Genomic DNA, 23,931 nt, shown 5'->3' with positions numbered 1-23,931 from the left:
ATACCCTGTGATCTGATCACTGTCATCAGGCCATCTGGGGACACAACAGAACACAAATAAAATATCTGCTGAATCTATATTGGGCAGGCCTTTCTCTTAAACACATACGTTTAAGAATTTTTGTGTTTTTCCCCCCCCTCTACCACCACAATGTGTTTTTATTTTTATTACAACCAGATGGGGCACTGCATTACATACCAAGAGCAAGTGCACAGATCTAAGGTTTCGCTTAACAGTATAATTCCTACGATAATAGAACATTAGAACTAGAAAGGTTTTAATTCAACTGGCTCATTTTACAGGTGATAAAACTGAGGATCAGGGAAAAACGGAGAAGCAAAATGTGTTCAGTAAATACCCGATAAATACCAGAAGCTATGCATTTTTATTTTATTCAAAATCATAAGCTTATGAGTTAGATATGATTGCCCCCAGTTTACAGGAAATTAAAGTTTAGGGGCTTACACAACTAGGAAGAGGTAAAGCCTTGATCCCAACATGAATCTTTCTAACTCAGCTTTCCCCTACGACATCCTGCCTTTCTGGAAAGAGGTGACTTATTTAAAATCAGACATCTAGGGGCGCCTGGGTGGCGCAGTCGGTTAAGCGTCCGACTTCAGCCAGGTCACGATCTCGCGGTCCGTGAGTTCGAGCCCCGCGTAGGGCTCTGGGCTGATGGCTCAGAGCCTGGAGCCTGTTTCCGATTCTGTGTCTCCCTCTCTCTCTGCCCCTCCCCCGTTCATGCTCTGTCTCTCTCTGTCCCAAAAATAAATAAACGTTGAAAAAAAAAATTAAAAAAAAAAAATAAAAAAAACAATAAATAAAATCAGACATCTAGCTGGTACAAGTGCAGAAACTAGAACCTAGTCCCCTACTGTCTAGACCGATGTCCTTATCCCTACATCTCGTTATTGTACGCAGGGATCAAATGGGATTAAAGCCCATGGTATTTGCCTCTAAGGGCACTTTGCAAGTGACCAAGCCCAGCTGTTTGCCACACAAAGATGTATCCAAGTAAATGTGACCCTTTTGTACATTGAACATGAATTCGAAATATTAGAACCTTCAGATTTCGAATTATGTCATTAATCACAGCCACTGTTTGAAAACTGACCACGTAGCAAATACAGAATTAAAATAAATAAGGCATAACATTACCTGTGCTCTCAAGCAAGATTGGAAAAGTGACTTGTGTAGCTGAACCAGGCGTGTTCAACATTTAAGTAATAGAAAGCTATTTCGGTTTATGCCCAACTCAGTTCAACATACAAAGCCTGAAACACATTTTCCTTTTCTGCATCTAGCATGATTTAGCACCCAGCCCCCAGCCGCTCTGCACAGTATCTACTTTAAGAAGCTGAGAAGAAAGGAAGCAATGAACATTTGTTGCCCGCCTCCCATTTGTCAGGCTGCGTGTTAGGTGTTTTACATTTATTATATAATGTTTTATCCTCCCAAGGCCCAGTGAGAGAGTTTATTTTATCTCTAGTTTACATACAAGGAAACTGAAGCTTGGAGAGCTCACTAACTTTTTTCAAAGATCTAATAAGCATTAAGCTTGGGAATGATGCCAACGTTTAATTGCCCAGTGACAGGCTTACTTGGAGCTGTCCAATAATAATAGTTCTGAAATAATAAATGTTCATTGGGAATTTTCTTTGCCAAAGACTATACACATGGCATATTTGAATCCTCATAGCAATCCTAAGACCCAGGTATACATAAAGTCCATCTTCTAGATGCACAAGGGGTAAGTGATTTGCATGAAATCAGACAGCTCTTGAACACAAACTTAGGAAGGTTAACCTCAAACCCTGTGCTGTTAATTTCATAGTTCATATTTATTTACTTCATATTGTCTGCAAGGAAGTGAATATCCACATTATTGTGTTTATGATAAAGAGAACACGACAGAATATTATAGGTGGACCGTGGTAAAGAAAGGAGATATTACATTCTCATAGTGGTGTAATCGGGGATGGGAATAAACGATTCCAGCCACAGAGGCCGGGCAGAGTTTAGACAGGCAAAGATCCTCCAGCCATCCAAAGGCTTGACCAGGGCTTCCAAGGTGACTCACACAGAAGCCTCAGTCCTCGCCACACGACCCTGTCCCGGGGCTTCTTGAGACCCTACATGACATTGCAGCTGGCTTCTTTCAGAGCAAGAGACCCCCAAATAAAGCAAGGTAGAAGCCACAATGTATCTTCAGACCTGGCTTTGGAAGCGATTCACCATCGCTTCTAGCATATTCTAGTGGTCACAGAGACCAAACCTGATTGAATATGGGAGGGAACGACCTCTGGGTATGAATACCAGAAGCTGGGCATCCCGGTGGGCCATCTTGGAGGCTGGCTACCACAACACGCACAACTTTTTGTGGGAGGAGAAAAATATCAAGAGAAGTCAAAAACATGGCTCCTATACTTGGACAGATTTTGCTAATACCTCTCAAAGCCTCAAGTGGTTGTAAAATTAGCTACAATTTTGCAAAAGCCAAAACGTGGTCCCTCTGGAGAAGCAGCCACTGTGCCAGTGTTAAGGTAGCTATTAAATCACCTTACGTCCATCTTTGTCCAGGTATTAATTCAAGGAAAGCTAGATCATAAAGCCCTAAAAGAAAAGTCAGGACAAAGTCCATGTTAGACCCATATCATTATAGGAACCAGTGCTGGCCTGAATGCCCAGGCATGGAACCATTTCTTTCGAAGTCACCACCTTTGGAGCCTGACGGCACAAGCTGCGGAAGATTCTACAGTTCTAGTCACATACACTAGGAGGGGAGTGGTGTATCTCCAAAGTCGTGCTGCCTGATAGAACTGAATTCGGGCCAGTAAACATTATGGGGCTAGAAAGCTGGGCAGCGATTATAAAAACAAGGCGGCCATGCCCTCACCTTTCTGGCCCCACAAAATTAGCCAGAAAGAAAAAAGAGGCTTCATATCAGAACTTTGTGGAGCGGACGGCTGATGTAATGGCAGAGTGAAGCAGAGAGAGCTAAGATGTATCGATAACAGTTCCACAGACTCTTGGTTTTCTAGCAAAGTATGCATATTTATAGAAAAGAACAAATGTCTCAGCAGCTACTTACTAAATCTAGTTATAATAAAAAGCCCCAAAGTCTTTTCGGTGTATTTTTGTCAAACCCTATTTAAGGTCTATGTTAACCAATGCAACCTTGGGGGTTTGATATTTCAGTTAGTTGCTTTGATCCTCATCAGTTACATGTCGTATTTTCCACATGAGTGATTTTGAATAACATCACTGCAATCGGTGGGTGATATCATGCGCATTTTAATTGTGAGGTGTGAAAGTTCTTATATTTTTAACTCATATTAAATACGCAAAATAGTGACATATATACCTCATCTCTACAGCCCAGATTCTTAATCTGCTTGACTCCTCTAGCAATCAATTTTTTCTTATTTTTTTGAATGTTTATTTATTTATTGTTGGGGGGGGGGCAGGGGCAGAGAGAGAGGGAGAGGGAGAATCCCCCAGCAGGCACTGTCAGCACAGAGCCGGTCGCGGGTCTCGATCTCACAAACTGTGAGATCGTGACCTGAGTCGACATCAAGAGTCAGACGCTTAACCGACTGAGCCACCCAGGCCCCCCAATTTTAAATTTTTGAACAAAAATTCAAAGACCTCTAGCTTAAATATAGGACAGATTACCCTTAAGATCAATACCGTATTTATCCACAGCCTGTGAGAACAACTGACAATGACAATTTTTCAGAAAGGTTGGAAGTAAGGATGGGGCATCATCTCTAGTCCTTGGAAACTCTCTTAAATAATAAGAAATAGACATGCTTTTACTAGCATGATTGATTGTTCTATCCAGAGAGGAATGTAAAAGTGCGTATTTAGAGAGAGGAATAGAGACAGACAGAGACAAGAGAGGAAGGAAAAGAGAATATATACATGCAAGTGTGTGTGTGCATTTGATTTTGTGTGTGTGTGTATATATATATATATACACAAAATATTTTTTTCTAAACCATCCTAGCCCTTTATTCCTAATACTTAACTGTTCATTTCCTGAGAATAAGAATAGGATAGCCTGTTCCATAACCACGGCATAGCTGTCAACTGGAATCAATTGAACATTTATACTAAATATATATTTTCTAAAGTTTTTATTCAAATTCCAGTTAGTTAACATACAATGTAATATTAGTTTCAGGTGTATAATATAGTGATTCAACACTTCCATACAGTACCTGGTGCTCATCTCAGCAAGTACACTCTTTAATGTCTATTTGTTTTTTGAGAGAGAGAGAGAGAGAGGGAGGGAGACAGCAAGTGGGGGAGGGACAAAGAGAGAAGGAGACAGAGGATTCGAAGCAGGCTCTGCACTGACAGCAGAGAGCCCCATGCTGGTCTCGAACCCGCAAACCACAAGACCATGACCTGAGCCAAAAGCAGACGCTTAACTGACTGAGCCACCCAGGCGCCCCTCGGCAAATACACGCTTTAATCCCCGCCACCTACTTTTTAACCCATCCCCTCACCCATCTCCCCTCTGGTAACCATCAGTTTGTTCTCTATAGCTAAGAGTCTCTTTCTTGGTTTGCCTTTCTTTCTTGCCCTCCCCCTTTGGTCATTTGTTTTGTTTCTTAAATCTACATGTAAGTGAAATCATATGGTATTTGTCTTTCTCTGGCTGACTTACTCCACTTAGCGTTATACACTCTAGCCCCACCCATGTCATTGCAAATGGCAAGATTTCATTCCTTTTTATGGCTGAAGAACATTCTGTTGTATATTGTACAGATTCCAGTCTAGGGTCAGATATCTTTCACCTCCTTTTATCTGGAAGTTTTCAAAGCCTTAATTTGCCTTTTAGAACAGCAGTATTTTTTAAAAATGCAGTTTCCCCGTCCCCTTTTTAGTAAACGCTTCCTACTTTTGAGGTTTCTGATACATCCTTGTTGTTCCACTCGGGTGATGCATTCTAGGCGGGAACACTCCAAGGGTAATTGTATGTTCTCCACTCAGTGTCTACGTATATACACCACATCTTCCTTATCCACTCATTAGTCGATGGACACTTGGGCTGTTTCCATAATTTGGCTATTGTAGATAATGCTGCTATAAACATTGGGATACATGTGTTCCTTTGAATTAGTATTTTTGCATTCTTTGGGTAAATACCTAGTAGTGCAATTGCTGGATCATAGGGTAGCATATTTTTAGCTTTTTAGGAACCTCCATACTGTTTTCCGGAGTGGCTGCACCAGTTTGCGTTTTTACCACCAGTGCGCGAGGGTTCCCTTTTCTCTGCATCCTTGTCCGCCCCTGTTGTTTCTTGTGTTGTTGGTTTTAGACAACAAAATATCCCCCTTTAGACTTAGCATTTTGACAGGTGTGAGGTCGAGGCAATATCTCGTTGTTTTGATTTGTATTGCCCTGATGATCGGTGATGTTGAGCATCTTTTCATGTGTCTGTTGGCCATGTGTGTGTCTTCTTGGAAAAATATTTCTTCATGTTTTAATTGGATTATTCACTTTTTGGGTGGTGAGTTTCATAAATTGTTTATATATTTTGGATACTAACCTTTATCAGACATGTCATTTGCAAATATCTTCTCCCAGCCTGTAGGTTGCCTTTTCGTTTTGTCAATTGTTTCCTTCACTGTGCAAAAGATTTTTATTTTGATGAAGTCCCAGTAGTTGGGTTTTGCTTTTGTTTCCCTTGCCTCAAGAGACAAATCTAGAAAGAAGCTGCTATGGCCGATGTCAAGAGGTTACTACTGCTTGTGTTCTCCTCTAGGATTTTGATGGATACAGGTCTCACATTTCGATCTTTTTTTTTTTTTTTCTTCACATTCAGATCTTTAATCCATTTTGAATTTATTTTTGTGTAGACTGTAAGAAAGTGATCCAGTTTCATTCTTTGGCATGTGGCTGTCCAGTTTTCCCAACACCTTTTGTTGAAGAGACTATCTTTTCCCCATTGGATAGCCATTCCAGCTTTGTCAAAGATTAATTGACCATATACTTGTGGGTTCTCTTCTGGGTTTTCTATTCTGTTCTATTGATCTGTGTGTCTATTTGTGTGCCAGTACCATACTGTTTTGATCACTACAGCTTTGTAATATAACTTGAAGTCTAGAATTGTGATGCCGCTGGCTTTGCTTTTCTTGTTCAAGGTTGCTTTGGCTATTTGGGGTATTTTACAGTTCCATACAAATTTTAGGATTGTTCTGGCTCTGTGAAAAATGCTGTTGGTATTTTGATAGGGATTACACTGAATGAAGAGATCGCTTTGGGTAGTATAGACATTTTAACGATATTTGTTCTTCCGATCAATGAGCATAGAATGTCTTTCCATTTGTGTCATCTTCAATTTCTTTTATCAGTGTTTTACAGTTTTCAGAATACAGGTCTTTGACCTCTTTAACATTGATACTTTAATCTGCTCTTTGAATTTCAATTTTCTCAGTTGATCCCAGAATGTCCTTTACAGCACTTCTCCTCTGCAAGACAAGTATAGTCTAGAGTCAGTTCAGTCTAAGATCTAACTCCAGTACAGATTCCAGTCTAGGGTCAGATATCTTTCACCTCCTTTTATCTGGAAATTTTCAAAGCCTTAATTTGCCTTTTAGAACATCAGTATTTTTAAAAAATACAGTTCCCCTGTCCACGTTTTAATAAACACTTCCTACTTTTGAGGTTTCTGATACTTCCTCATTCTTCTACTCACGTGATGCATTCTAGGCAGAACACTCCAAGGGTAATTGTATGTTCTCTACTCAGTGTCTATCTGTCTCCCATTGGTGATGGTAACTTTGATTGCCCAGTCAGGGTGGTTTCCCATTTCTCCCTAGGAACTAGTAAGTCTGTGGGGAGAAACTTTCAGATCATGAAAATATCCTGCTCATCGTCAAAATTTCCACCGAGACTTAGCGTTACCGGTCCTTGCTTGATCTTTATTACAATGGCTGCAAAATGATGATTTTGTAACTTTTCCACTTTTTCCACATTGATGCATTAGCTCTCTGCATTCTACTGGAAGCAAGAGCCCTCCCCTTTCCTGAATTAACTTGTTTGGTTATTTACCCAATTCGTATCAGTTTTATCCACTTACATATTTACTAGTAGGACTCATGAATACCCGTTATTAACAATGTATCATTCATTAGTAGACTTAAGTATTTTTTGTGCTCCAATCATTCCAGATTTGACCAGGGCAACTCCTTTCAGGCTGGCTTCTGTGTTCTTATGACATACCCCTTAATTTGGGGGAACGCTGCCTTGTTTCCGGCATAACAAGAAGCCTACTTTCATCATTCTTTCATTGTTCCTCATCTGCATTTTCAATCTAGCTATTTGTTGTTGTGTTTAATGCAGCACAGAAGGCTGGGGACAGAATACTTAAAGAGATCATGGTTGTAAAAGATAGATATGATGATATCCCAAAACTAAGACTGAGACAGGAAAAAAAAAACCCTACGGAATTGGGGGGTAGTGGAATGTTGATCTTCACAAAGATGGCCCAAGTCATTAGGAACCTATTTTAATTAATCAGATCAAAATTAATTGTCATAATAGTGTGGTTTTGTAAATATTTGGTACTCAAAGGCAAGGATTATCACATTTATTTGTGCGTATTAATAAGCTGGAAGCATTTTAACTTTCAAAAAGAGCTCGTGCATTTATTTTTAAATTGATAATAGTTGGTGCCAAATAACTACACTACTCCACATTCTATCATATTCTCCAGGATATATTTGTTTATATAATAATGTGTAAGTTTTATTTCTAAACGTATAGTAAATTTTTACTAAAGCAAGCATAATTTTGTAAGCTGAAAGCTTTCAAAGATTTATTTTTACTGGTATATAATATATATAGTAATATGCACAAATATGAAATGTATAATTTGATGAACTTTTACAAAAGTAATTACCTTTTCTAAAAGATATAATCACCACTCAAATCAAGATATAGACTCTTGCCTACATCCCAAAATGTTCCTTTGTGCCTCCAAGAATTATCTTTTTAATTAACCTCCTATTACTGTATATTCGCTTTCTTTCTTTTTTTTTTTTTTCAAACTTCACATAAATGGAATACATACGTATTCGTACAACATATACTTTTTTAGGTCTGGCTTCTTTTGTTCAACATTATGCCTATGAGATTCATCTATCTTGTTGCTTCTAGATTGATAGTTTGTTCTTTCTTCATTTCCATAATGTATAACATTGTAATGAAGATACTCCACACAGTTTTGTACATTTTTCTGTTGATGGCCATTTGGGTGTTTTCAGTTTCGGGTCATTATGAATACATCTGATATGGACCTGCTTGTTTGGGTCATAGAGTATTTGTGTGCATATTTGAGTATATGTTTATGTATACTGTGTGTGTAAACAGCTTTCCAGAGTGGTTTTACAAGTTCACATTCCCACCAGCTTTCATGAGAGCTCTAATTCTTCCACATCCTCACCAATTTGGCATTGGATGACTTTTAAGTTTTACCCAAATTGGTGGATGTGTAATGATATCTCATTGAGGTTTCTATTTGAATTTACCTCTAAGTAATGATTCTGAGCATTTTTTCTTATGCTTACTGGCCATTTGGATTTTCTTGTGGGTGAAGGGTCTATTCAAGTCTCTTGTCCATTTTTTTTTAAAGATATTGAATTGTCTGTCTTTTCATTCTTGTTTTAGAAGTTCTTTATATATTCTGGTTACTAGTCCTTTGTTGTATATAAAACTGAAAATATCTTCTCCCAGTCTGTGGCTTGCCTTTCCACTCTCCTACTGATGTCTTTTCTTTATTTTTTTAAAGATTTTATTTTTCAGGTAATCTCCACACTCAATGTAGGGTTTGAACTCACAACCCCAAAGTCAAGAGTTGCATGCTCCACCGAGTGAGTCAGCCAGGCACCTCTGTCTTTTCTTTAATTAAGAAGAATGCATGTAGTTTATTTGTGCTAAGCTATTGAATATGTGTGCATACACGTGTTTGTAGTATTCTCTTATTATCCTTTTAATAGATATAGGATCTATAATGATTACCCCAGTTTGATTTCTGATAATAGTAATTTGTATCTTCTCTATTTTTATCACCGTTAGGCTTGCTAGAAGTTAATCAATTTTATCAATTTTTTTTGAAGAATTAGCTTTTTGTTTCATTTACTTTTTTATTGTTTTCATGTTTTCAATTTCAGTGACTTATGCTCTTATCTTTATTAGCTCTTCTACTCACTTTAGATTTACTTTCCTCTTCTTTTTCTAAGTTCTTAAGGTAGGATTATTGACTTGAGACTTTTCCTCTTCTCTAATGTAAATATTTAGTGCTCTAAATTCCCCTATCAGCACTGTTTTCGCTGCATATCCCACATCTTTTGGTATGCTGTATTCTTAATTGTATCTTGTGATGAACAAAATTTCTTAATTTTTAAAAAAAATTTTTGTAACGTTTATTTATTTTTGAGACAGAGAGAGACAGAGCATGAACGGGGGAGGGGCAGAGAGAGAGGGAGACACAGAACCGGAAGCAGGCTCCAGGCTCTGAGCCATCAGCCCAGAGCCCTACGTGGGGCTCGAACTCACGGTCCCTGAGATCGTGACCTGAGCTGAAGTCAGATGCTTAACCGACTGAGCCACCCAGGCACCCCCAAAATTTCTTAGTTTTAATAGCGTCAACATGCCTGTTTGTTCTTTTATGGTTAGTGCTTTTCATGTCCTATTTAAAAATCTTTGCTGAAGTCATAAAATATTCTATGAAAAAATTTTCTTCTAGACACTTTGTTGTTTACCTTTCACATTTAGGTCCATGATCCACTTGAAATTGAATTTGTATGGTGTGAGATAGGGATCAAGGTTTGTTTTCTTCCACCATGTGAATATCCAAGTGTTCAAGCACTATGTATTGAAAAATCCATCTTTACCCTATAATACTGCAGTGGGGCTCTTGTCATAATCAGGCAACTGTTTATCTCTGGGTCCATTTTAAAATTCTCTGTTCTCTTCCATTTGTCTAATTATCTTATTTTGTTTTTGAATTCTATATCTTTATAATAAGTCTTGATATCTTCTACGGCAAATCCTCCACAGCTATTTTCTTTGTCATGATAAGACTAGTCTCATCCCTTTGCATTTTCATATAAATTTTAGAATCAGCTTGTCAATGAAAAAAAAATGGATTTGAACTGGAATGTCATTGAATCTATAGATCGGTTTGAAGAGACCAATGCTTTTACATAGCATGTCTTTTAATTCATGAGCATGAGAATGGTTTAGTCATACCATTCCTCATTTATTTGGGTCTGATTAATTTCTTCCAGGAATGTTTTGTAGTTTTTCGTGTAGAGATGCTGCTCATCTTTTGTGAGATTTATTCATAAGCATTTGATGGTTTTGACACTATTGTAAATAGTTCTTTTTAAATTCCATTTTCTGATTTTGCCAGTATGTTGAAACAAAATTGGTGTTTTATACTGCCATCGTATCACTAATGTTGTCAAATGCAGGCATTATTTCTAAGAGCCTGGATTCTTATGGTTTCTATGTGTACACAATCCCAACATATTCAACTAATCACCAGTTTATTCTTGTTTTCCAATCATTATATCTTTTTAATTTCTTTCCTTTGACTTCACTCACTGCATTGACCAAGACCTCCGGTATTATTGTGAATACAAGTGGTAAGAATGGACTTAGTTAGGAGCCTTTTGAAAATCTAAGGAACGAGTTCTCATCCCCTCAAAATTCAGTAGGTCCAGGTTGGGGCCTGGAAAATCTACACTGTAACAAGTATTCTAGGTGATATCGATGTAGGGGTGTCCTAGAAACACACTTTGAGTAATATTTTTAAAGCTTCACTCACCTAAAGAGTTTTCTTGATTAGGATGGAATATTGCTCTTTCGTTCTCCCTTCTCTTCCCACTTTTATCCTCTTCCATGCCAGTGAAGGATACACAAAATACTACTTTTCTGACCACCAAATTGTTTCTCTTTTTCTGTTTCTCACGGTGGATACCACATGCACGGAAGGGTCTTCAGTGTTAAAATGTTGGCTGGTTTTAGAAAAGAAAAAGACCCTCATCCTGGGTCAGGAGTCTACTCGAAAAGAAGCAAGCTTTTTAAAAATATATTCAAAAGTTCTTGGGGTGCCTGGGTGGCTCAGTCGGTTGGGTGGCCGACTTCGGCTCAGGTCATGATCTCGCGGTCCGTGAGTTCGAGCCCCGCGTCGGGCCCTGTGCTGACAGCTCAGAGCCTGGAGCCTGTTTTGGATTCTGTGTCTCCCTCTCTCTGACCCTCCCCCGTTCATGCTCTGTCTCTCTCTGTCTCAAAAATAAATAAACGTTAAAAAAAATTTAAAAAAATATATATATTCAAAAGTTCTTGAGATCACAGTTGAATTCAGTTCTTTCTGAATACACACCCAAACCCCCACATGTGCACACGCAATCAGTCATATGGGTGTTGCCACATGATGGAAACACTATGAGGAAAAAACCCAGATTCTAAAGGATGCACAGGTGTAGAAAATAGACTTGAATCATATGAAATCACTTGAGACAAACATGGATACCATGTGGTTTCCTAAATATGATTAGTTGCAAATCAAAGGGACAACGTATTTTCTGAGATCCAGAGGTAAAATATGCCATGGATATTTATGGAAAGGAGATACAAAAATAGCTGCAAATATCCTAGAGTATTAGAGCCAGGCAGGGCCTTAAGATCACGTTATCTGACTCTGGTATTTTTCAAGCTGAAGTGACTGAGATCCATTTTGGTAGAGTGAGAGATGTCCAGTGTTGTCTGGTGAGATGCACAGAACCCAGCATCCCGGATCCCCACCACAGTGCTTCCTCCCTTATGTCACTCAGGTAGTTTATGAGAAGAGATCATGTCTATGAAAGGAATCCCAGAGAAGCAAGAAGGGACAAACCCACGAAAGCGAGTCCTCAGACCGGATAAGAGGGAGATCCGTGAAATGGAATTGATTTTGTAAGCGAATTGCACGAAAGAGGTGCGAAAAGAGGCGACGTGAACAGAGAGTGGGAAAACCTAGGCGAGAGAGAGGGGACAGTACACTGGGGAAGTCCGAAACTGGAAGATAAAACTATGCTAAAAGGGATGTCTGGGTGGCTCGGTCGGTTAAGGGCCTGACTTTGGCTCAGGTCATGATCACGCTGTTTGTGGGTTTGAGACCATCCTGGGGCTCTGTGCTGACAGCGGGGAGCCTGGAGCCTGCTTCAGATGCTGTGTCTCCTCTCTCTGCCCCTCCCCCACTCACACTCTGTCTCTCACTGCCTCTCAAAAATAAATAAACATTAAAAAAATTTAAAAATATGATAAAATAATTCAAGAACAGGTAGGTAGACGTAGTATTTTTATGTCATTTTTATCAAAAGTAGGTCTAGCGAGAATTATTTCAATCATAAAATGACCATAATAAAACCTTATGAAAGTACACTTAGACTCCTTTAAAGAAAGGTATACCTCAAGTAGTAGCAATGTTAAGCTCTTAATCTCCTAAAATGTCAAAAGAAGAAGATATAGTAATCCAAAGATGTACTTTCTATATTAAGAAACATTAAATGTAAAATCAAAGAAACACAGGGAAAGCTAAGGCTAGGTATTTCTGCAAATGGCTTTATTGTTTTTTTTTTAATATTTAAAAAAAATTTTTTAATGTTTATTATTTTTGAGACAGAGAGAGACAAAGCATGAACAGGGGAGGGGCAGAGAGAGAGGGAGACACAGAATCAGAAGCAGGCTCCAGGCTCTGAGCCATCAGCCCAGAGCCCGGCGCGGGGCTCGAACTCACAGACCGCGAGATCGTGACCTGAGCTGAAGTCGGACGCTCAACTGACTGAGCCACCCAGGCGCCCCATAATTTTTTAATGTTTATTTATTTATTTTGAGAGAGAGAGAGAGCAGGGAAAGGGCAGAGAGAGAGAGAGAGAGAGAGAGAGAGGAAGAGAGAGAATCCCAAGCAGGCTCCATACCCAGGCATGAAGTCCGACACAGGGCGTGATCTCACGACCATGAGATCATGACTTGAGCCGAAATCAAGAGTCCAACGCTCAACCGACTAAGCCACCCAGGCACCCCAGGTTTTTTTTTTTTTTCAAAAACACGGCTGATGAATGAAAATATAAGGGGATGGAGAATCCCAAATATTTTGAACAATTAGTGGCACTGCCTTCATTCAAGAGAGGTAGAGTTTACACAGTGTTCAGAATTGTTGGCATTTATTTCCTTATGTTTCCACTTCCTTAAGAGCCTGAACCTAAATGTCACAATCATAATATTGGTTTGCAGCCTGTCTAGCCATTGAAAAGCACTCACCTTCATGGTTCATTTGATGAGCCAAATACCCTGGTTGTGTCTCCTGAGAGAGGAAGTATCCATTTTGAATCTATGTTTAACAGAGATAAGCGGGCCATAATAATTAGGCAAATGTCATAGAAAAGTGAATTTTAAATGTGGCTAGTCAACCAAATGTATGTACTTAGCAAATCGATATACTGGTTAAGGGCACAGGATTTAAAAATCGGGCAGACAAGGATTTGATTCCCAAATTCAGCTACTCATCACTCATGTAACGACTCCTTCTTTCTCTTCTCTCCTTCCTCTCTCCCTTTCTTCCTCTCCTCCTTTCTTTTATTAAAAAAAAAATCAATTTAGCATTTACTATGTCCTATGCCAAAGGCTAGTGGGCCAGTTATCTGACATTCCTGAGGGAGAACATGCGAAGTTTACAGGGAAGAAATTTGTGGTGTGTGGCCCAAGCCAAGACAGAAATGCAGAAATGAGCCAGACTCGCTGGGAGAAATCTGGGCAGACTGGAATGAACAATGGGAGACAAGTTTGGAAAAACATATTAGAGTCAGGTTGTGAACGGCCTTGAATGCCGGGATAAGCAATTTCAAATTAACATTGCAGATACTTGGCGAACAATCAGAAATTGAGCGATTCAGGAGGAAGCCTGGTACTGAAAGCCAATGGAGGAGACTGGTTCAAAAGAATAGTTTACTACACGCTTCAGAGAAGGCAAGACAGAAATGGATTTAACTGTTAGAAGGACACGATGACCTTTAAAATAGCATTGCTTGTGTGGGAGGGGGGATAGGAACCAGCAGTGGGGATGACAGAGGGGGTTGAGGGTGAAGAAATGGAGCCTGTGGGGCAAAAGTTCCATGGGAGGGTGAAGCAGAAGGGGAAGGAAATAGTGTGGTAGGGATTCAGGAAGCAGTGAGGCCAAGGGCAGATGTATTTTTCCCAAGGTGAAGAGTTATTCTCCATATGGGAAGTCAAAAACCCGTGCGGACAGACTGAAGATTCCAGAGCGTAAGAGCAGGAGATGAGAGTTCATGAGAGTTCCCACTGACCCCTGAAGTGCAGAGGGAAGTCTTGCAGAGATGGGGCAGCGTTTCCTCCTCTGAGATTGAAGGGTATGACTTGACATTGAGATTTCCTTTGTAGCCAGGAGAGAATCAAGGCAGCATTTATCTGTGTACTCCAGGTGAGCTCTTGCTAGAAAGATGAGTGGCAACATCGGGCCACAAAAAAGACCAAGTGACCGAGGCTGTAGAGAGGCAGACATCAAAGGGTATAGCCCATCAATAGATTCAGCAGGAGCATCAGACCACTTTCAGTCACACTCCAGAAACCTTTCTACTTCCTTCCGTGCTGGGTAACGTGGGAAGTTTGCAGTGCAAACTTTCAAAGAAATGTAGTCTGTCCTTGATCTTTACCTCTCCTTCAAAAACAATGGCACTGGGTTACAGAGACTGTGACTCTTTGTCCTCTAAGTCACCACATGAAGAGAGTGTTGAAGGTTAAAATGAATAGGTACTTACGTGGACACAAGCACGTCCTAGAAGTTAGTGGCTGTCAAAGAGGGTCCCTCAATTCTGGGTGGGTATGCCTGGTCTACATTCAAAGTCCCAACTCTGGAAACTTTACTGCCAAAGTGCTCCCAAACTTGTACAGACTTTTCGTTTCCCTCCGCATCTAGGGTTCAATGGGGCTGGTGAGAAAGCTTCTGAGGATTGCAGACCAGGTTGCATCTTTATTTGAGCTCTGGGTTGGGAAAGGGGAGCAGAGGGGTGCCCTGGGGGCAGTGCCCTCCTCCATGACCCCCCCCCCAGGCTTGCACCCCAACGGTAGTAATTCCATCCACACAAGGAAAGCCGAAGTTGGTGTGTCTGGCCAGGCATCCTCAGTCTAGAGAACGCTGTGGGTTAAGGAGACCCTAGCGTGCACTTGAAGAGCAGAGTAAGTGCGTTTGGCGGGAGAGGGCACAGTGCTGACTGGGCATCTTTGCTTTGGAGCCTTCCCTTTCGCATCGGCCTGTCTGTGCCAACAGCTGAGAACCGGGGCTGCGGGCAGAGGCGGGGGTGTCAGTCCGGGAACACTGACCCATTGGCCCTGTGGCTGCAAGAGGAGTTAGGGGAGCCCTGGGCGCAAGCCAGGGATAGACAGCCTGATCTCTGCTCCAGTCCACGAATCCTTAACGGATTTTCTTTTTCTCCCTTCACCCTTTTCTCTCCTTTGCTCTCTTTCTTTCTCTCTCCCTCTTTTTTTTCCTCTTTCCCCTCTTTCCCCCCTCCCTCCCCGTCCCGTTCCCTTCCTCTCCCCTCCCCCTCTCCCCTCCCCCTCCCCGTGCGTGAGCCTCTTCCTTTCCCCTCCTCCCCTTTTCCGCCTCTCTCTCCCTCTCTCTCTCCGTCTCCTTCTCCCTCTCAGCTCGCCGGGCGACCCTGCTCCTGCCTCCCACATTAATGGCGGCATCTTCGGAGGATGATATAGACCGGCGGCCCATCAGAAGAGTCCGCTCCAAGAGCGACACGCCGTACCTCGCCGAAGCCAGGATCTCCTTCAACCTAGGGGCAGGTAGGGACGACCCTCTCGCCTCGATCTCTCCCCCACCCCGCTTCCTCGCCTCCCTTCCCTCCACGCCGGCTGGCTCAGCCCCCTGCCCCTCCTGGGGTGTCCCCCTCCCGGCGGGGTCCTCCCTCCCGCCCCCCTCCCTACCCAGCCGGACGCCGGGCTCGCTCACTCGCTCTTTGTGTCGCCGGTGTGCGGAGGGGTGTGTGTGTGTGTGTGTGTGTGTGTGTGCGCGCGCGCGCGCGTGTGTTGCAGAGGTGGGGGAGGGTAGTGCGTGGAGCTCTACATCCGCCCTGGAGTCACACGCGGGCTTCCCCTTTCCATAAGGAGAAGAAAGTGTTGTCAGTGATAACAATGATCATAGGAATAACCCAGAGCTGGATCGGGCTGCGAGTGCACTGGCTGTGGGCGGAGGGTCTGGCAAGGCTCTGCCAGGGAGGTGTGCTGGCAGGGCTCCTACAGGGTGGAACTTGTTGGTGACATTCGGGCTGGTGATTTTGCTGGGCTGATGCCACTGCTGCGGTGTTGGAGGGGTGAGAGGGTGTGGGGTTGACAGCTACCAACCGGGACCTTATCTTCCCACCTAGCAGTTGGAGAGCAACCCGAAGGATGATAATAATAATAATAATAACATTGTCTGTTGGATACATGTTAGGTGATCTGATTCTGTCACTGGTACTGGTGCTCAAAGTGGCCCAGATGGAATTAAGTGAAAAGGGCAACTGAGGTAGAGGAGGGAGAGAGGAGGGAGGGAGGAGGGTAAAGAGGGAGGGAGGAAGGGGTCATGGGAGGGAGGGGGAAAAGAAGAAAGAGGGAGAGGAAGGGAGGGAGGGAAGAAGAAAGGAAGGGGCAATAGAGAGGACTGAGGGATCCAGAGAGTCAACATGCTTCAGTTGAGAGACCTCTCAGGCTTACTTGATGAGAAGCGCCCAGTGTCAGCTGTCCCCACTGCTGCTGCTTCTCCGGATTCATAGGCAGACATCACCCCTGTTAGTAGCAGATGGTCACCATCATCGGGAAGAAGAAGTTGTTCAACAATAACTTCATAGTGCTGCCTTTTCTGAATGACTCCTAAGCCACCACCCCAGCTGTGTCTCTTCGTTTTTAGAGTCCCTCAGTGTTCTAGCAAATCCGTTGCAAAAAGAGTGAGGGAATTTTCCTGAACACTATCCCTCGAAATAAGTTTAAAAACCAGATAATACCTTTTTCTTTAGGAAACTAACTCCTTGAAAATGGAACTGAATGAAAGTATGTTGTGTGCATGTGTTGGAGCAAAGAGAACCTTCACATGATGAGTATTTTATACACTATTGAGAAGTTTGGACAAAAGAGAAAAAACTCTGAATAGAGAAACAAGATGTGTTGGCTAAGGAACCATATCGTCATGACTAGAAGGGTAACTGAAAGGATCAGAGCAGCCAACTTGGTTGGAGTGTTACATTTTCCTGTCTTGGTGATTTGGGTTTTTAATCATATGTTTTCTTGTCACTCCTAAAATGTTTTCCTCTGGATTTAGTGCTGGGGAAATGAGGACTTTATTGGGAGAAGCTTTGGCAATTTTTGTGGCATGCTGTGTAGCCTGTGGTCTCACTTTGGAACTGTTAATCCTTGATTCAGGATTCAGGATATGGTTGTGAGGGGTCTTCAGAAGGACAGAGAAGAGTTTCTTTTATGACTGAGATTGTTTTCTTGCTGAGTGATTTCAGAAATTGTACCACTGACCCCTTTGCTACCAAACTCTGGTACATTCCCTGAGTGTCTTTGTCTCAGCACAGGAGAGGAAAGGGCTAGAGCGGCAGTTAGTAAAGGTTATTTACCTTGTTTTACTTTTAACAACCAAACGATAAAATAAAACACTAAAAGAAGGCTTCAAGTTTCAGCTACTACTGAGAGAGTTGAGCCATTTCGCCACCAGATTAAACCCAGTGACTTGCCATCTTTTATTCTGGTTAAATTTCTCTGGAGGCCAGTTAAAAGATTGGACTTTTCAGACAAGACTTGTCTGTCTTTTCTCTGGAAATAAACAAGCCCAACAAGGTCCCAGTCTCTTCTGTATGCCCCTTAGCATCTCCCTAAAAGCAAAATCAAGAGAGACACCAGCAAGAAAGAGAAAGTGTATCCAGAGGATGTTGGTAGAGAAGGGAGAGCAGTCGCAGTGGACGGTGTTCTGCAGATAGGGGAGCTGTCCTTCCTCGGTGGTGCTGAAACGAAGGACTGTGTGACAGAGATGTGACTATAAACAAGACAGTGGAGGGAGGGGTGCCCAGTCCCTCCCGGTGATGGAATCCCAGGGAAAACTCAGGAGATCTAGTCACCAAAAACTTTTCTATCCCTGCCCACCTACGTTTGCCGCCTGTTTACTACGCCTCACGCCTACTGCTCCACTGCTCAAATCAGGCAGTTCTGCTCTAATTTTGCACAGGCTGTTCACTCCTGGCGCTTTGTTTATTTTCCAGCTGGTTTCTGGTTGCTTTCCTGACATAGTAAGATCTACTCACAGATGTGCCTTTCCCCCGCGTTTAAAAGTAATTGTAACCCCTGGTTTAAAAAGCAAACAGCCTTGTTTATCTCCTTGAGCAGCAAGTTGTAATTAAACTATTAGTGTCGTTATCAGCGTTGCTGAACAGAGGAGCCTGCACACTTCGGGTAAATTACATAATTTGGGCATAGAGAGAACTTTGTCTCGTAACAATTTATAAACAATTAAGCAAGGAGGATTTCGTTTGCCCTTTATTCCCACTCTTCTTCTACCCCCCAGTCACTTAGTGTTTATTCTTTCCAGAGAAATCCTTTCTTGGTTTAAACCATTTATGTTTAATATTTGCTTTCTCACACCCACTCATTATATAGAAGTACATGTTTAATATTTTAGAGGTTTAGTAATGCTTCATGGAATAAATATACATATGTTCATTTTATTTGGATATCACGAAATCATTTTGGGCACCAACTCCCTTCAGCTAACCTGTATAGTTGCCAAATAATGTGTACTGGGCATTTTGAATACTAATTAAATACTTATGCATCCTTTCAACTATATCCTGTCCCTGAGGGCACTTAATAATATCATTTCAGAAATAACTCCACAGCTTGAGTGAAGGCTATACTCCTTCACCTACCAGTCCCAAGTCAGTCAAAGAATAGCACCAAAATGTGGGTCTTTCATCACTTTATGAAGATGCAAACTCCAAGTTTCAGCATAAACTGACGGAGTATAGAATCGGGATTTTCCGAACCGTGACTTCCATTCTTCTCAAAGAGACCCTTTTGTTGGTTTTTAACTTCTATTCAGCACTTAGTATATTATGCTAACTGTGATAATGGTTATTTGCTGACGGTAGAGAAAATTAAGCCAATGTATTTGCTGAAACTTACACAGACACATCAGACCTCATTTAAAACATTGAAAGAGGTTTTTTTTTTCCCTGAGAAATTAAAATGTGTTATAAGGACATCGTGTAACAGAAGAGTATGTTCACACTATTAGTAGCAAGTGTTTCTAATTGTGTTCTCACTTAGTAATGAACATCATTGACATTTAGCTTGTGAGAACTTACCCTGCCTTATGAGGTCATGCATTCACTGCATTGAAGTGGGTGCCCTGAAGAGTTGCAGCCTGTCTGGAGGATGTTTTCCTATAGGCTAGTGTGTTTTATTTATCTTTATAGTGACAGTATGTAGAAGGGTATTTGCTACCTAGAGGGTGCTGAAACTGAAAAGTTCTCGGCAGTTACACGCTGAAATGAATGGAAATGTTGTGGTAAATAAAAAGTTAAGCCCATCTAAAATTTCTTAAAGGCGTGTCAAAAGCAGGAAAGCTAGTCACGCTGATGATTTAGGATTGTTTAAATCCCAAAACCAATATTGGGCCACTCTTGAGAAAAAATAAGTACTTCTCTAATCATAAGGACATTTAACCTTTGTTGACATTTCGGAATTGCTTTTTGCATGGAGTAGATTTTAAGCTAATGGCATGGTCAGCTTCAGAATGCCCGTCGTCCTTGGGACTTCAAGATTAGTTTTTGTTTCTGATGTAAACCAAGGAGAGCTATTTCTGATTTCCGTTGGTCTTCTCCACTCTTCCAGGCACAGAGGGTAATGGCAGTCACAATTGGCTTGTTTTGGCCACCTGTAAGAATGGATGGGTCAGCCAGATTAGGGTATAACCTTGGTCTCAGGGGATCTCTTTCTTAACTTTCTTGAGGAGGAAGATCTTTATCTCTTAGTTACAGTATGAAAATCTATGATACTGAGAAGTGACTGCCCAGAATGCGAGATCATCACTTAGCAATGAGAACTGTCCCTAGGCAAAATCGGGAATACTGTCACACTGAACCGAGATTGTTCAACCAATGCGAAGGTCTTGGTAAGCATCTTCCTTCACTCTTTCCCTGAAGAATGCCAGTGTCTCCCTCACAATGTTTTTTTGTTACTGATTTCAAAGTGAACGTAGATCACATGGGTCTGGCTTTTATTTTATAAGCCCCAAATCTCCTTGAAAGTACTGATCGCTTCTCACATTCAGTAGCCACAATCCAACTGGAAGGCCGTGTAGTTGACCAGAAGCCTCTATTACGGGGCCCTCTGAGGGTCTGCCCTCCTCCTTTGCTGTTCTTAAAGCTAACCAACCTGGTAATCTCATTATGTAATGCATTCAGATGGTACCGATGAAGACCACTCCAAATAATATAAATAATATAAACAAAGTAAGGGAAAGTAAATAATTAACAATATGAAGAAGTAGGAAGCCCTTTGGTGTTAATATTTAACTTGACTGCTTACAATATTTTTGTTTCAACAACAATCCATACGTTTCTGAGACACCTTGAACACTAAATCTGTGTTACATGGTTAAATTTTCTTGGGATCTCTGGTCTGGACATTATTAAATTCTTTTTAACATCTAAGGATTACATTACTATTCTCTTATCACTAACTGATATGTTACTTATTTAGTTTGTCTGTAATTATATATATATATATATATATATATATATATATACACATACATGTATTTGTATTTAGAGAAAGAGAGATTTCATGGAAGACCATGAAAGTGTGTTTTATATGAAAAATATCAGAAAAACTTGATTTTAATGCATCTCTGCCTCTAAGACCAGGCACAAGACATTTAATTTTTCTAGGCTTTGTTCACTCGGCCCTTAGATGACGGATTTCGATTTTAAAATCTAGGAAGTCTCAGGGTGCCTGCGTGGCTCAGTCAGTTAAGTGTCCAACTCTTGATCTCAGCTCAGGTCGTGATCTCAGGGTTTGTGGGTTTCAGCCCTACGTTGGGCTCTGTGCTGACAGTGTAGAGCCAGCTTAGGATTCTCTCTTTCTCTCTGCCCCTTCCCCACTCACATGTGCATTCTCTCTCTCTCTCTCTCTCTCTCTCTCTCTCAATCTCTCTCTCTCAAAATAAACAAATAAACATTAAAAATGAAGAAAAAATCGGGGCGCCTGGTGGCGCAGTCGGTTAAGCGTCCGACTTCAGCTCAGGTCACGATCTCGCGGTCCGTGAGTTTGAGCCCGGCGTCAGGCTCTGGGCTGATGGCTCAGAGCCTGGAGCCTGTTTCCGATTCTGTGTCTCCCTCTCTCTCTGCCCCTCCCCCGTTCATGCTCTGTCTCTCTCTGTCCCCAAAATAAATAAACGTTTTTAAAAAAATAAATAAAGAAAGAAAAAATAAAATATTTAAAAATTAAAAAAATAAAAGGAAGTCATTAAGTAAAAGAATTAATATTAATCATAATAATTACTTCTTAATAGTTAATAATGTGCTAGGAGGTACATTTACATACACCGTCTTAATTAGAATGTTTTAAATTTGAATATTCAGAGATTAGAGTCTTTAACACAGTTGATGCTTTGTAAATGTTTGTTGTATGATTGAAAAAGGTATTGGCGAAATCTGAGCAATAAATGGAAAGTGAGAAAACTAAATATTAATCTAGTCTTCCAATTGGCATTTTAAGTGTTTCCTGTTCTCTTTTGTAATTAAAATGAATAGGTTATAAGATCTATATTTTCCCTTTATCCTTTTAAATTACCGGGGAAGGTAAATACATGCCTTTGGAATTCACAGATAGAATAATCCTATCTTCTAGGTTCTAACTGTAAAACCTGGCCATGGCCTACAGAGAACTTTTTTCCTTCTCAGAGGCATATGTGCTGATAGGAACAAATAAACTGTTGGTTAAAATAGGTGCAAAACAATATATTTTTATACAGTTCTTTTATTTTATTTTTAATTTGTTTAATGCTTATTTATTTAAAACATTTTTTTAAATGTTTATTTATTTTTGAGACAGAGCATGAACGGGGGAGGGTCAGAGAGCGGGAGACACAGAATCTGAAACAGGCTCCAGGCTCTGAGCAGTCAGCACAGAGCCTGACACGGGGCTTGATCTCACGGACCAAGAGATCATGACCTGAGCTGAAGTCGGATGCTTAACCGACTGAACCACCCAGGCGCCCCAATGTTTATTTATTTTTGAGAAGGGGGAGGGGTAGAGAAAGAGAGAGACACAGAATCTGAAGCAGGCTCCAGGCTCTGAGCTGTCAGCACAGAGCCCGTCGTGGAGCTTGAACTCACAAACCACGAGATCATGACCTGAGCTGAAGTTGGGCACTTAACTGACTGAACCACCCAGGCACCCCATCATGTATTTTAATGCGAAGCAAAAATATTTTCATATCACATATGGAGTTACTCCTTGACGTATGCAACTTCAATTCATGATTGTTTATTGTACAAGCAAGAGTTAGAACACAACTGAAAACTGAAGATAATATATAGAGCTAGTTTTCTCCTTGACTTGATAAGTTGAAAAATGAGACATATAGTCAGTGTATCATGTCAAAAAAAACCCAGAAGAGGCCCTGAAAGAACTATTAATAGATACAACATGTTCCTCATCGTATGATACAAGAAGAATTGTAGCATTTTCCCCCTTTGTTTCATCCCTGTCCCCACCCTCTTTGGTAGTAGGTAATAGAGTGGATGTGATTTCAGGAGGGAAAAAAGTGGGCCATGTTGACATCTTAATTGCTTTAATTTACAAGTCTTTTATATAACGTAGGATAGTTAAATAAAAGACAAAATCAATTTTATGACCTTATTGAAGGATGATGGATTGGCATGACTTCCTACGCAGGCTATCGAAAGACAACAGAAATAATCACACTACTAGTTATTTAACATTTATAAAAGCAAGTGTTGTATAAAAGCTTGTAGTTTTCCTATTGATCTTTTCTGCCTCATTTGTGTACCCTAAACTAACAATTCAGGAGCAGAATCTTTGAATAGTAAATACTTGGGCTGTAATTGTAGTCATGAGGATTCAATGTATATCTTGGTTTTGAAACTATACTGAACTTTATCAATGTGATTATTTGCCATTTATAGACATAGACAGCCCATTATTTCTGGATCTCTACCACACAAATAACAAGTTGGTTTAATACTCAATCATGGTTTAATCAAGAGTGTAGAAAGAGCTGTGTTATGCTTGATTTTCCTTATTCCATCTGGGCCCTGTGTTTTGGGAGGGGGGAGGTAGAAGAAGGTAAGAAGAAGTCATAATATTTATTCATTCAACAAATGTTAATTGGGAACTTAAATATGTATTAGGCCATGTTTTAGACACGTGGGAAATATTAGTAATCAAAACAAACTCAGTTGGTTCAGTTGGGGAAGCATTTGACTCTTGATCTTAGCTCAGGTCTTGATCTCAGGGCCGTGAGTTCAAGCCCTGCGTCGTGGAGCCTACTTAAAAAACAAAAACAAAAACACAACAAAAAAACCCCCATCTAACCCTTGTGAATTTTAACTTCGTAAAGTGGGTTATGGACAATAAACAATCTAATATTTATACACACCGTATAATATTTTAGACGTTAAGGCAAAAATGAAGCAAGCTAAGCGTACAAGACATGTAGAGGCAAAGAAAGGGATGGGCTGCAGGATAGGCAACATTGAGAAGAGGGGATGTGAACAAAGTTCTCCAAAGTAGGTGAGAGAATGAGCACTACCAATATGGGTGGAGGACAGCAAGGGCAAAGGCCCT

General features: G+C 40.9%; 1 protein-coding gene across 5 annotated transcripts in view; it reads left to right on the top strand.

The window, feature by feature from the left end:
- The window catches only part of PHACTR1 (phosphatase and actin regulator 1), a 561,485-nt gene that overhangs the window by 22,920 nt on the left and 514,634 nt on the right, over positions 1-23,931 (top strand). For all 5 annotated transcript variants that reach the window (XM_043590814.1, XM_043590813.1, XM_043590817.1 and 2 more), the window contains one exon: positions 15,724-15,870. In XM_043590814.1, the coding sequence (XP_043446749.1) occupies positions 15,724-15,870 (147 nt within the window). The remainder of the gene's footprint in view (positions 1-15,723; positions 15,871-23,931) is intronic.

The sequence above is a fragment of the Prionailurus bengalensis genome, chromosome B2 (assembly GCF_016509475.1).
Source record: "Prionailurus bengalensis isolate Pbe53 chromosome B2, Fcat_Pben_1.1_paternal_pri, whole genome shotgun sequence".
Lineage (NCBI taxonomy): Eukaryota > Metazoa > Chordata > Mammalia > Carnivora > Felidae > Prionailurus > Prionailurus bengalensis.
Note: the sequence above shows the minus strand (reverse complement) of the source record. Positions and strands in the feature narration are given on the sequence as shown.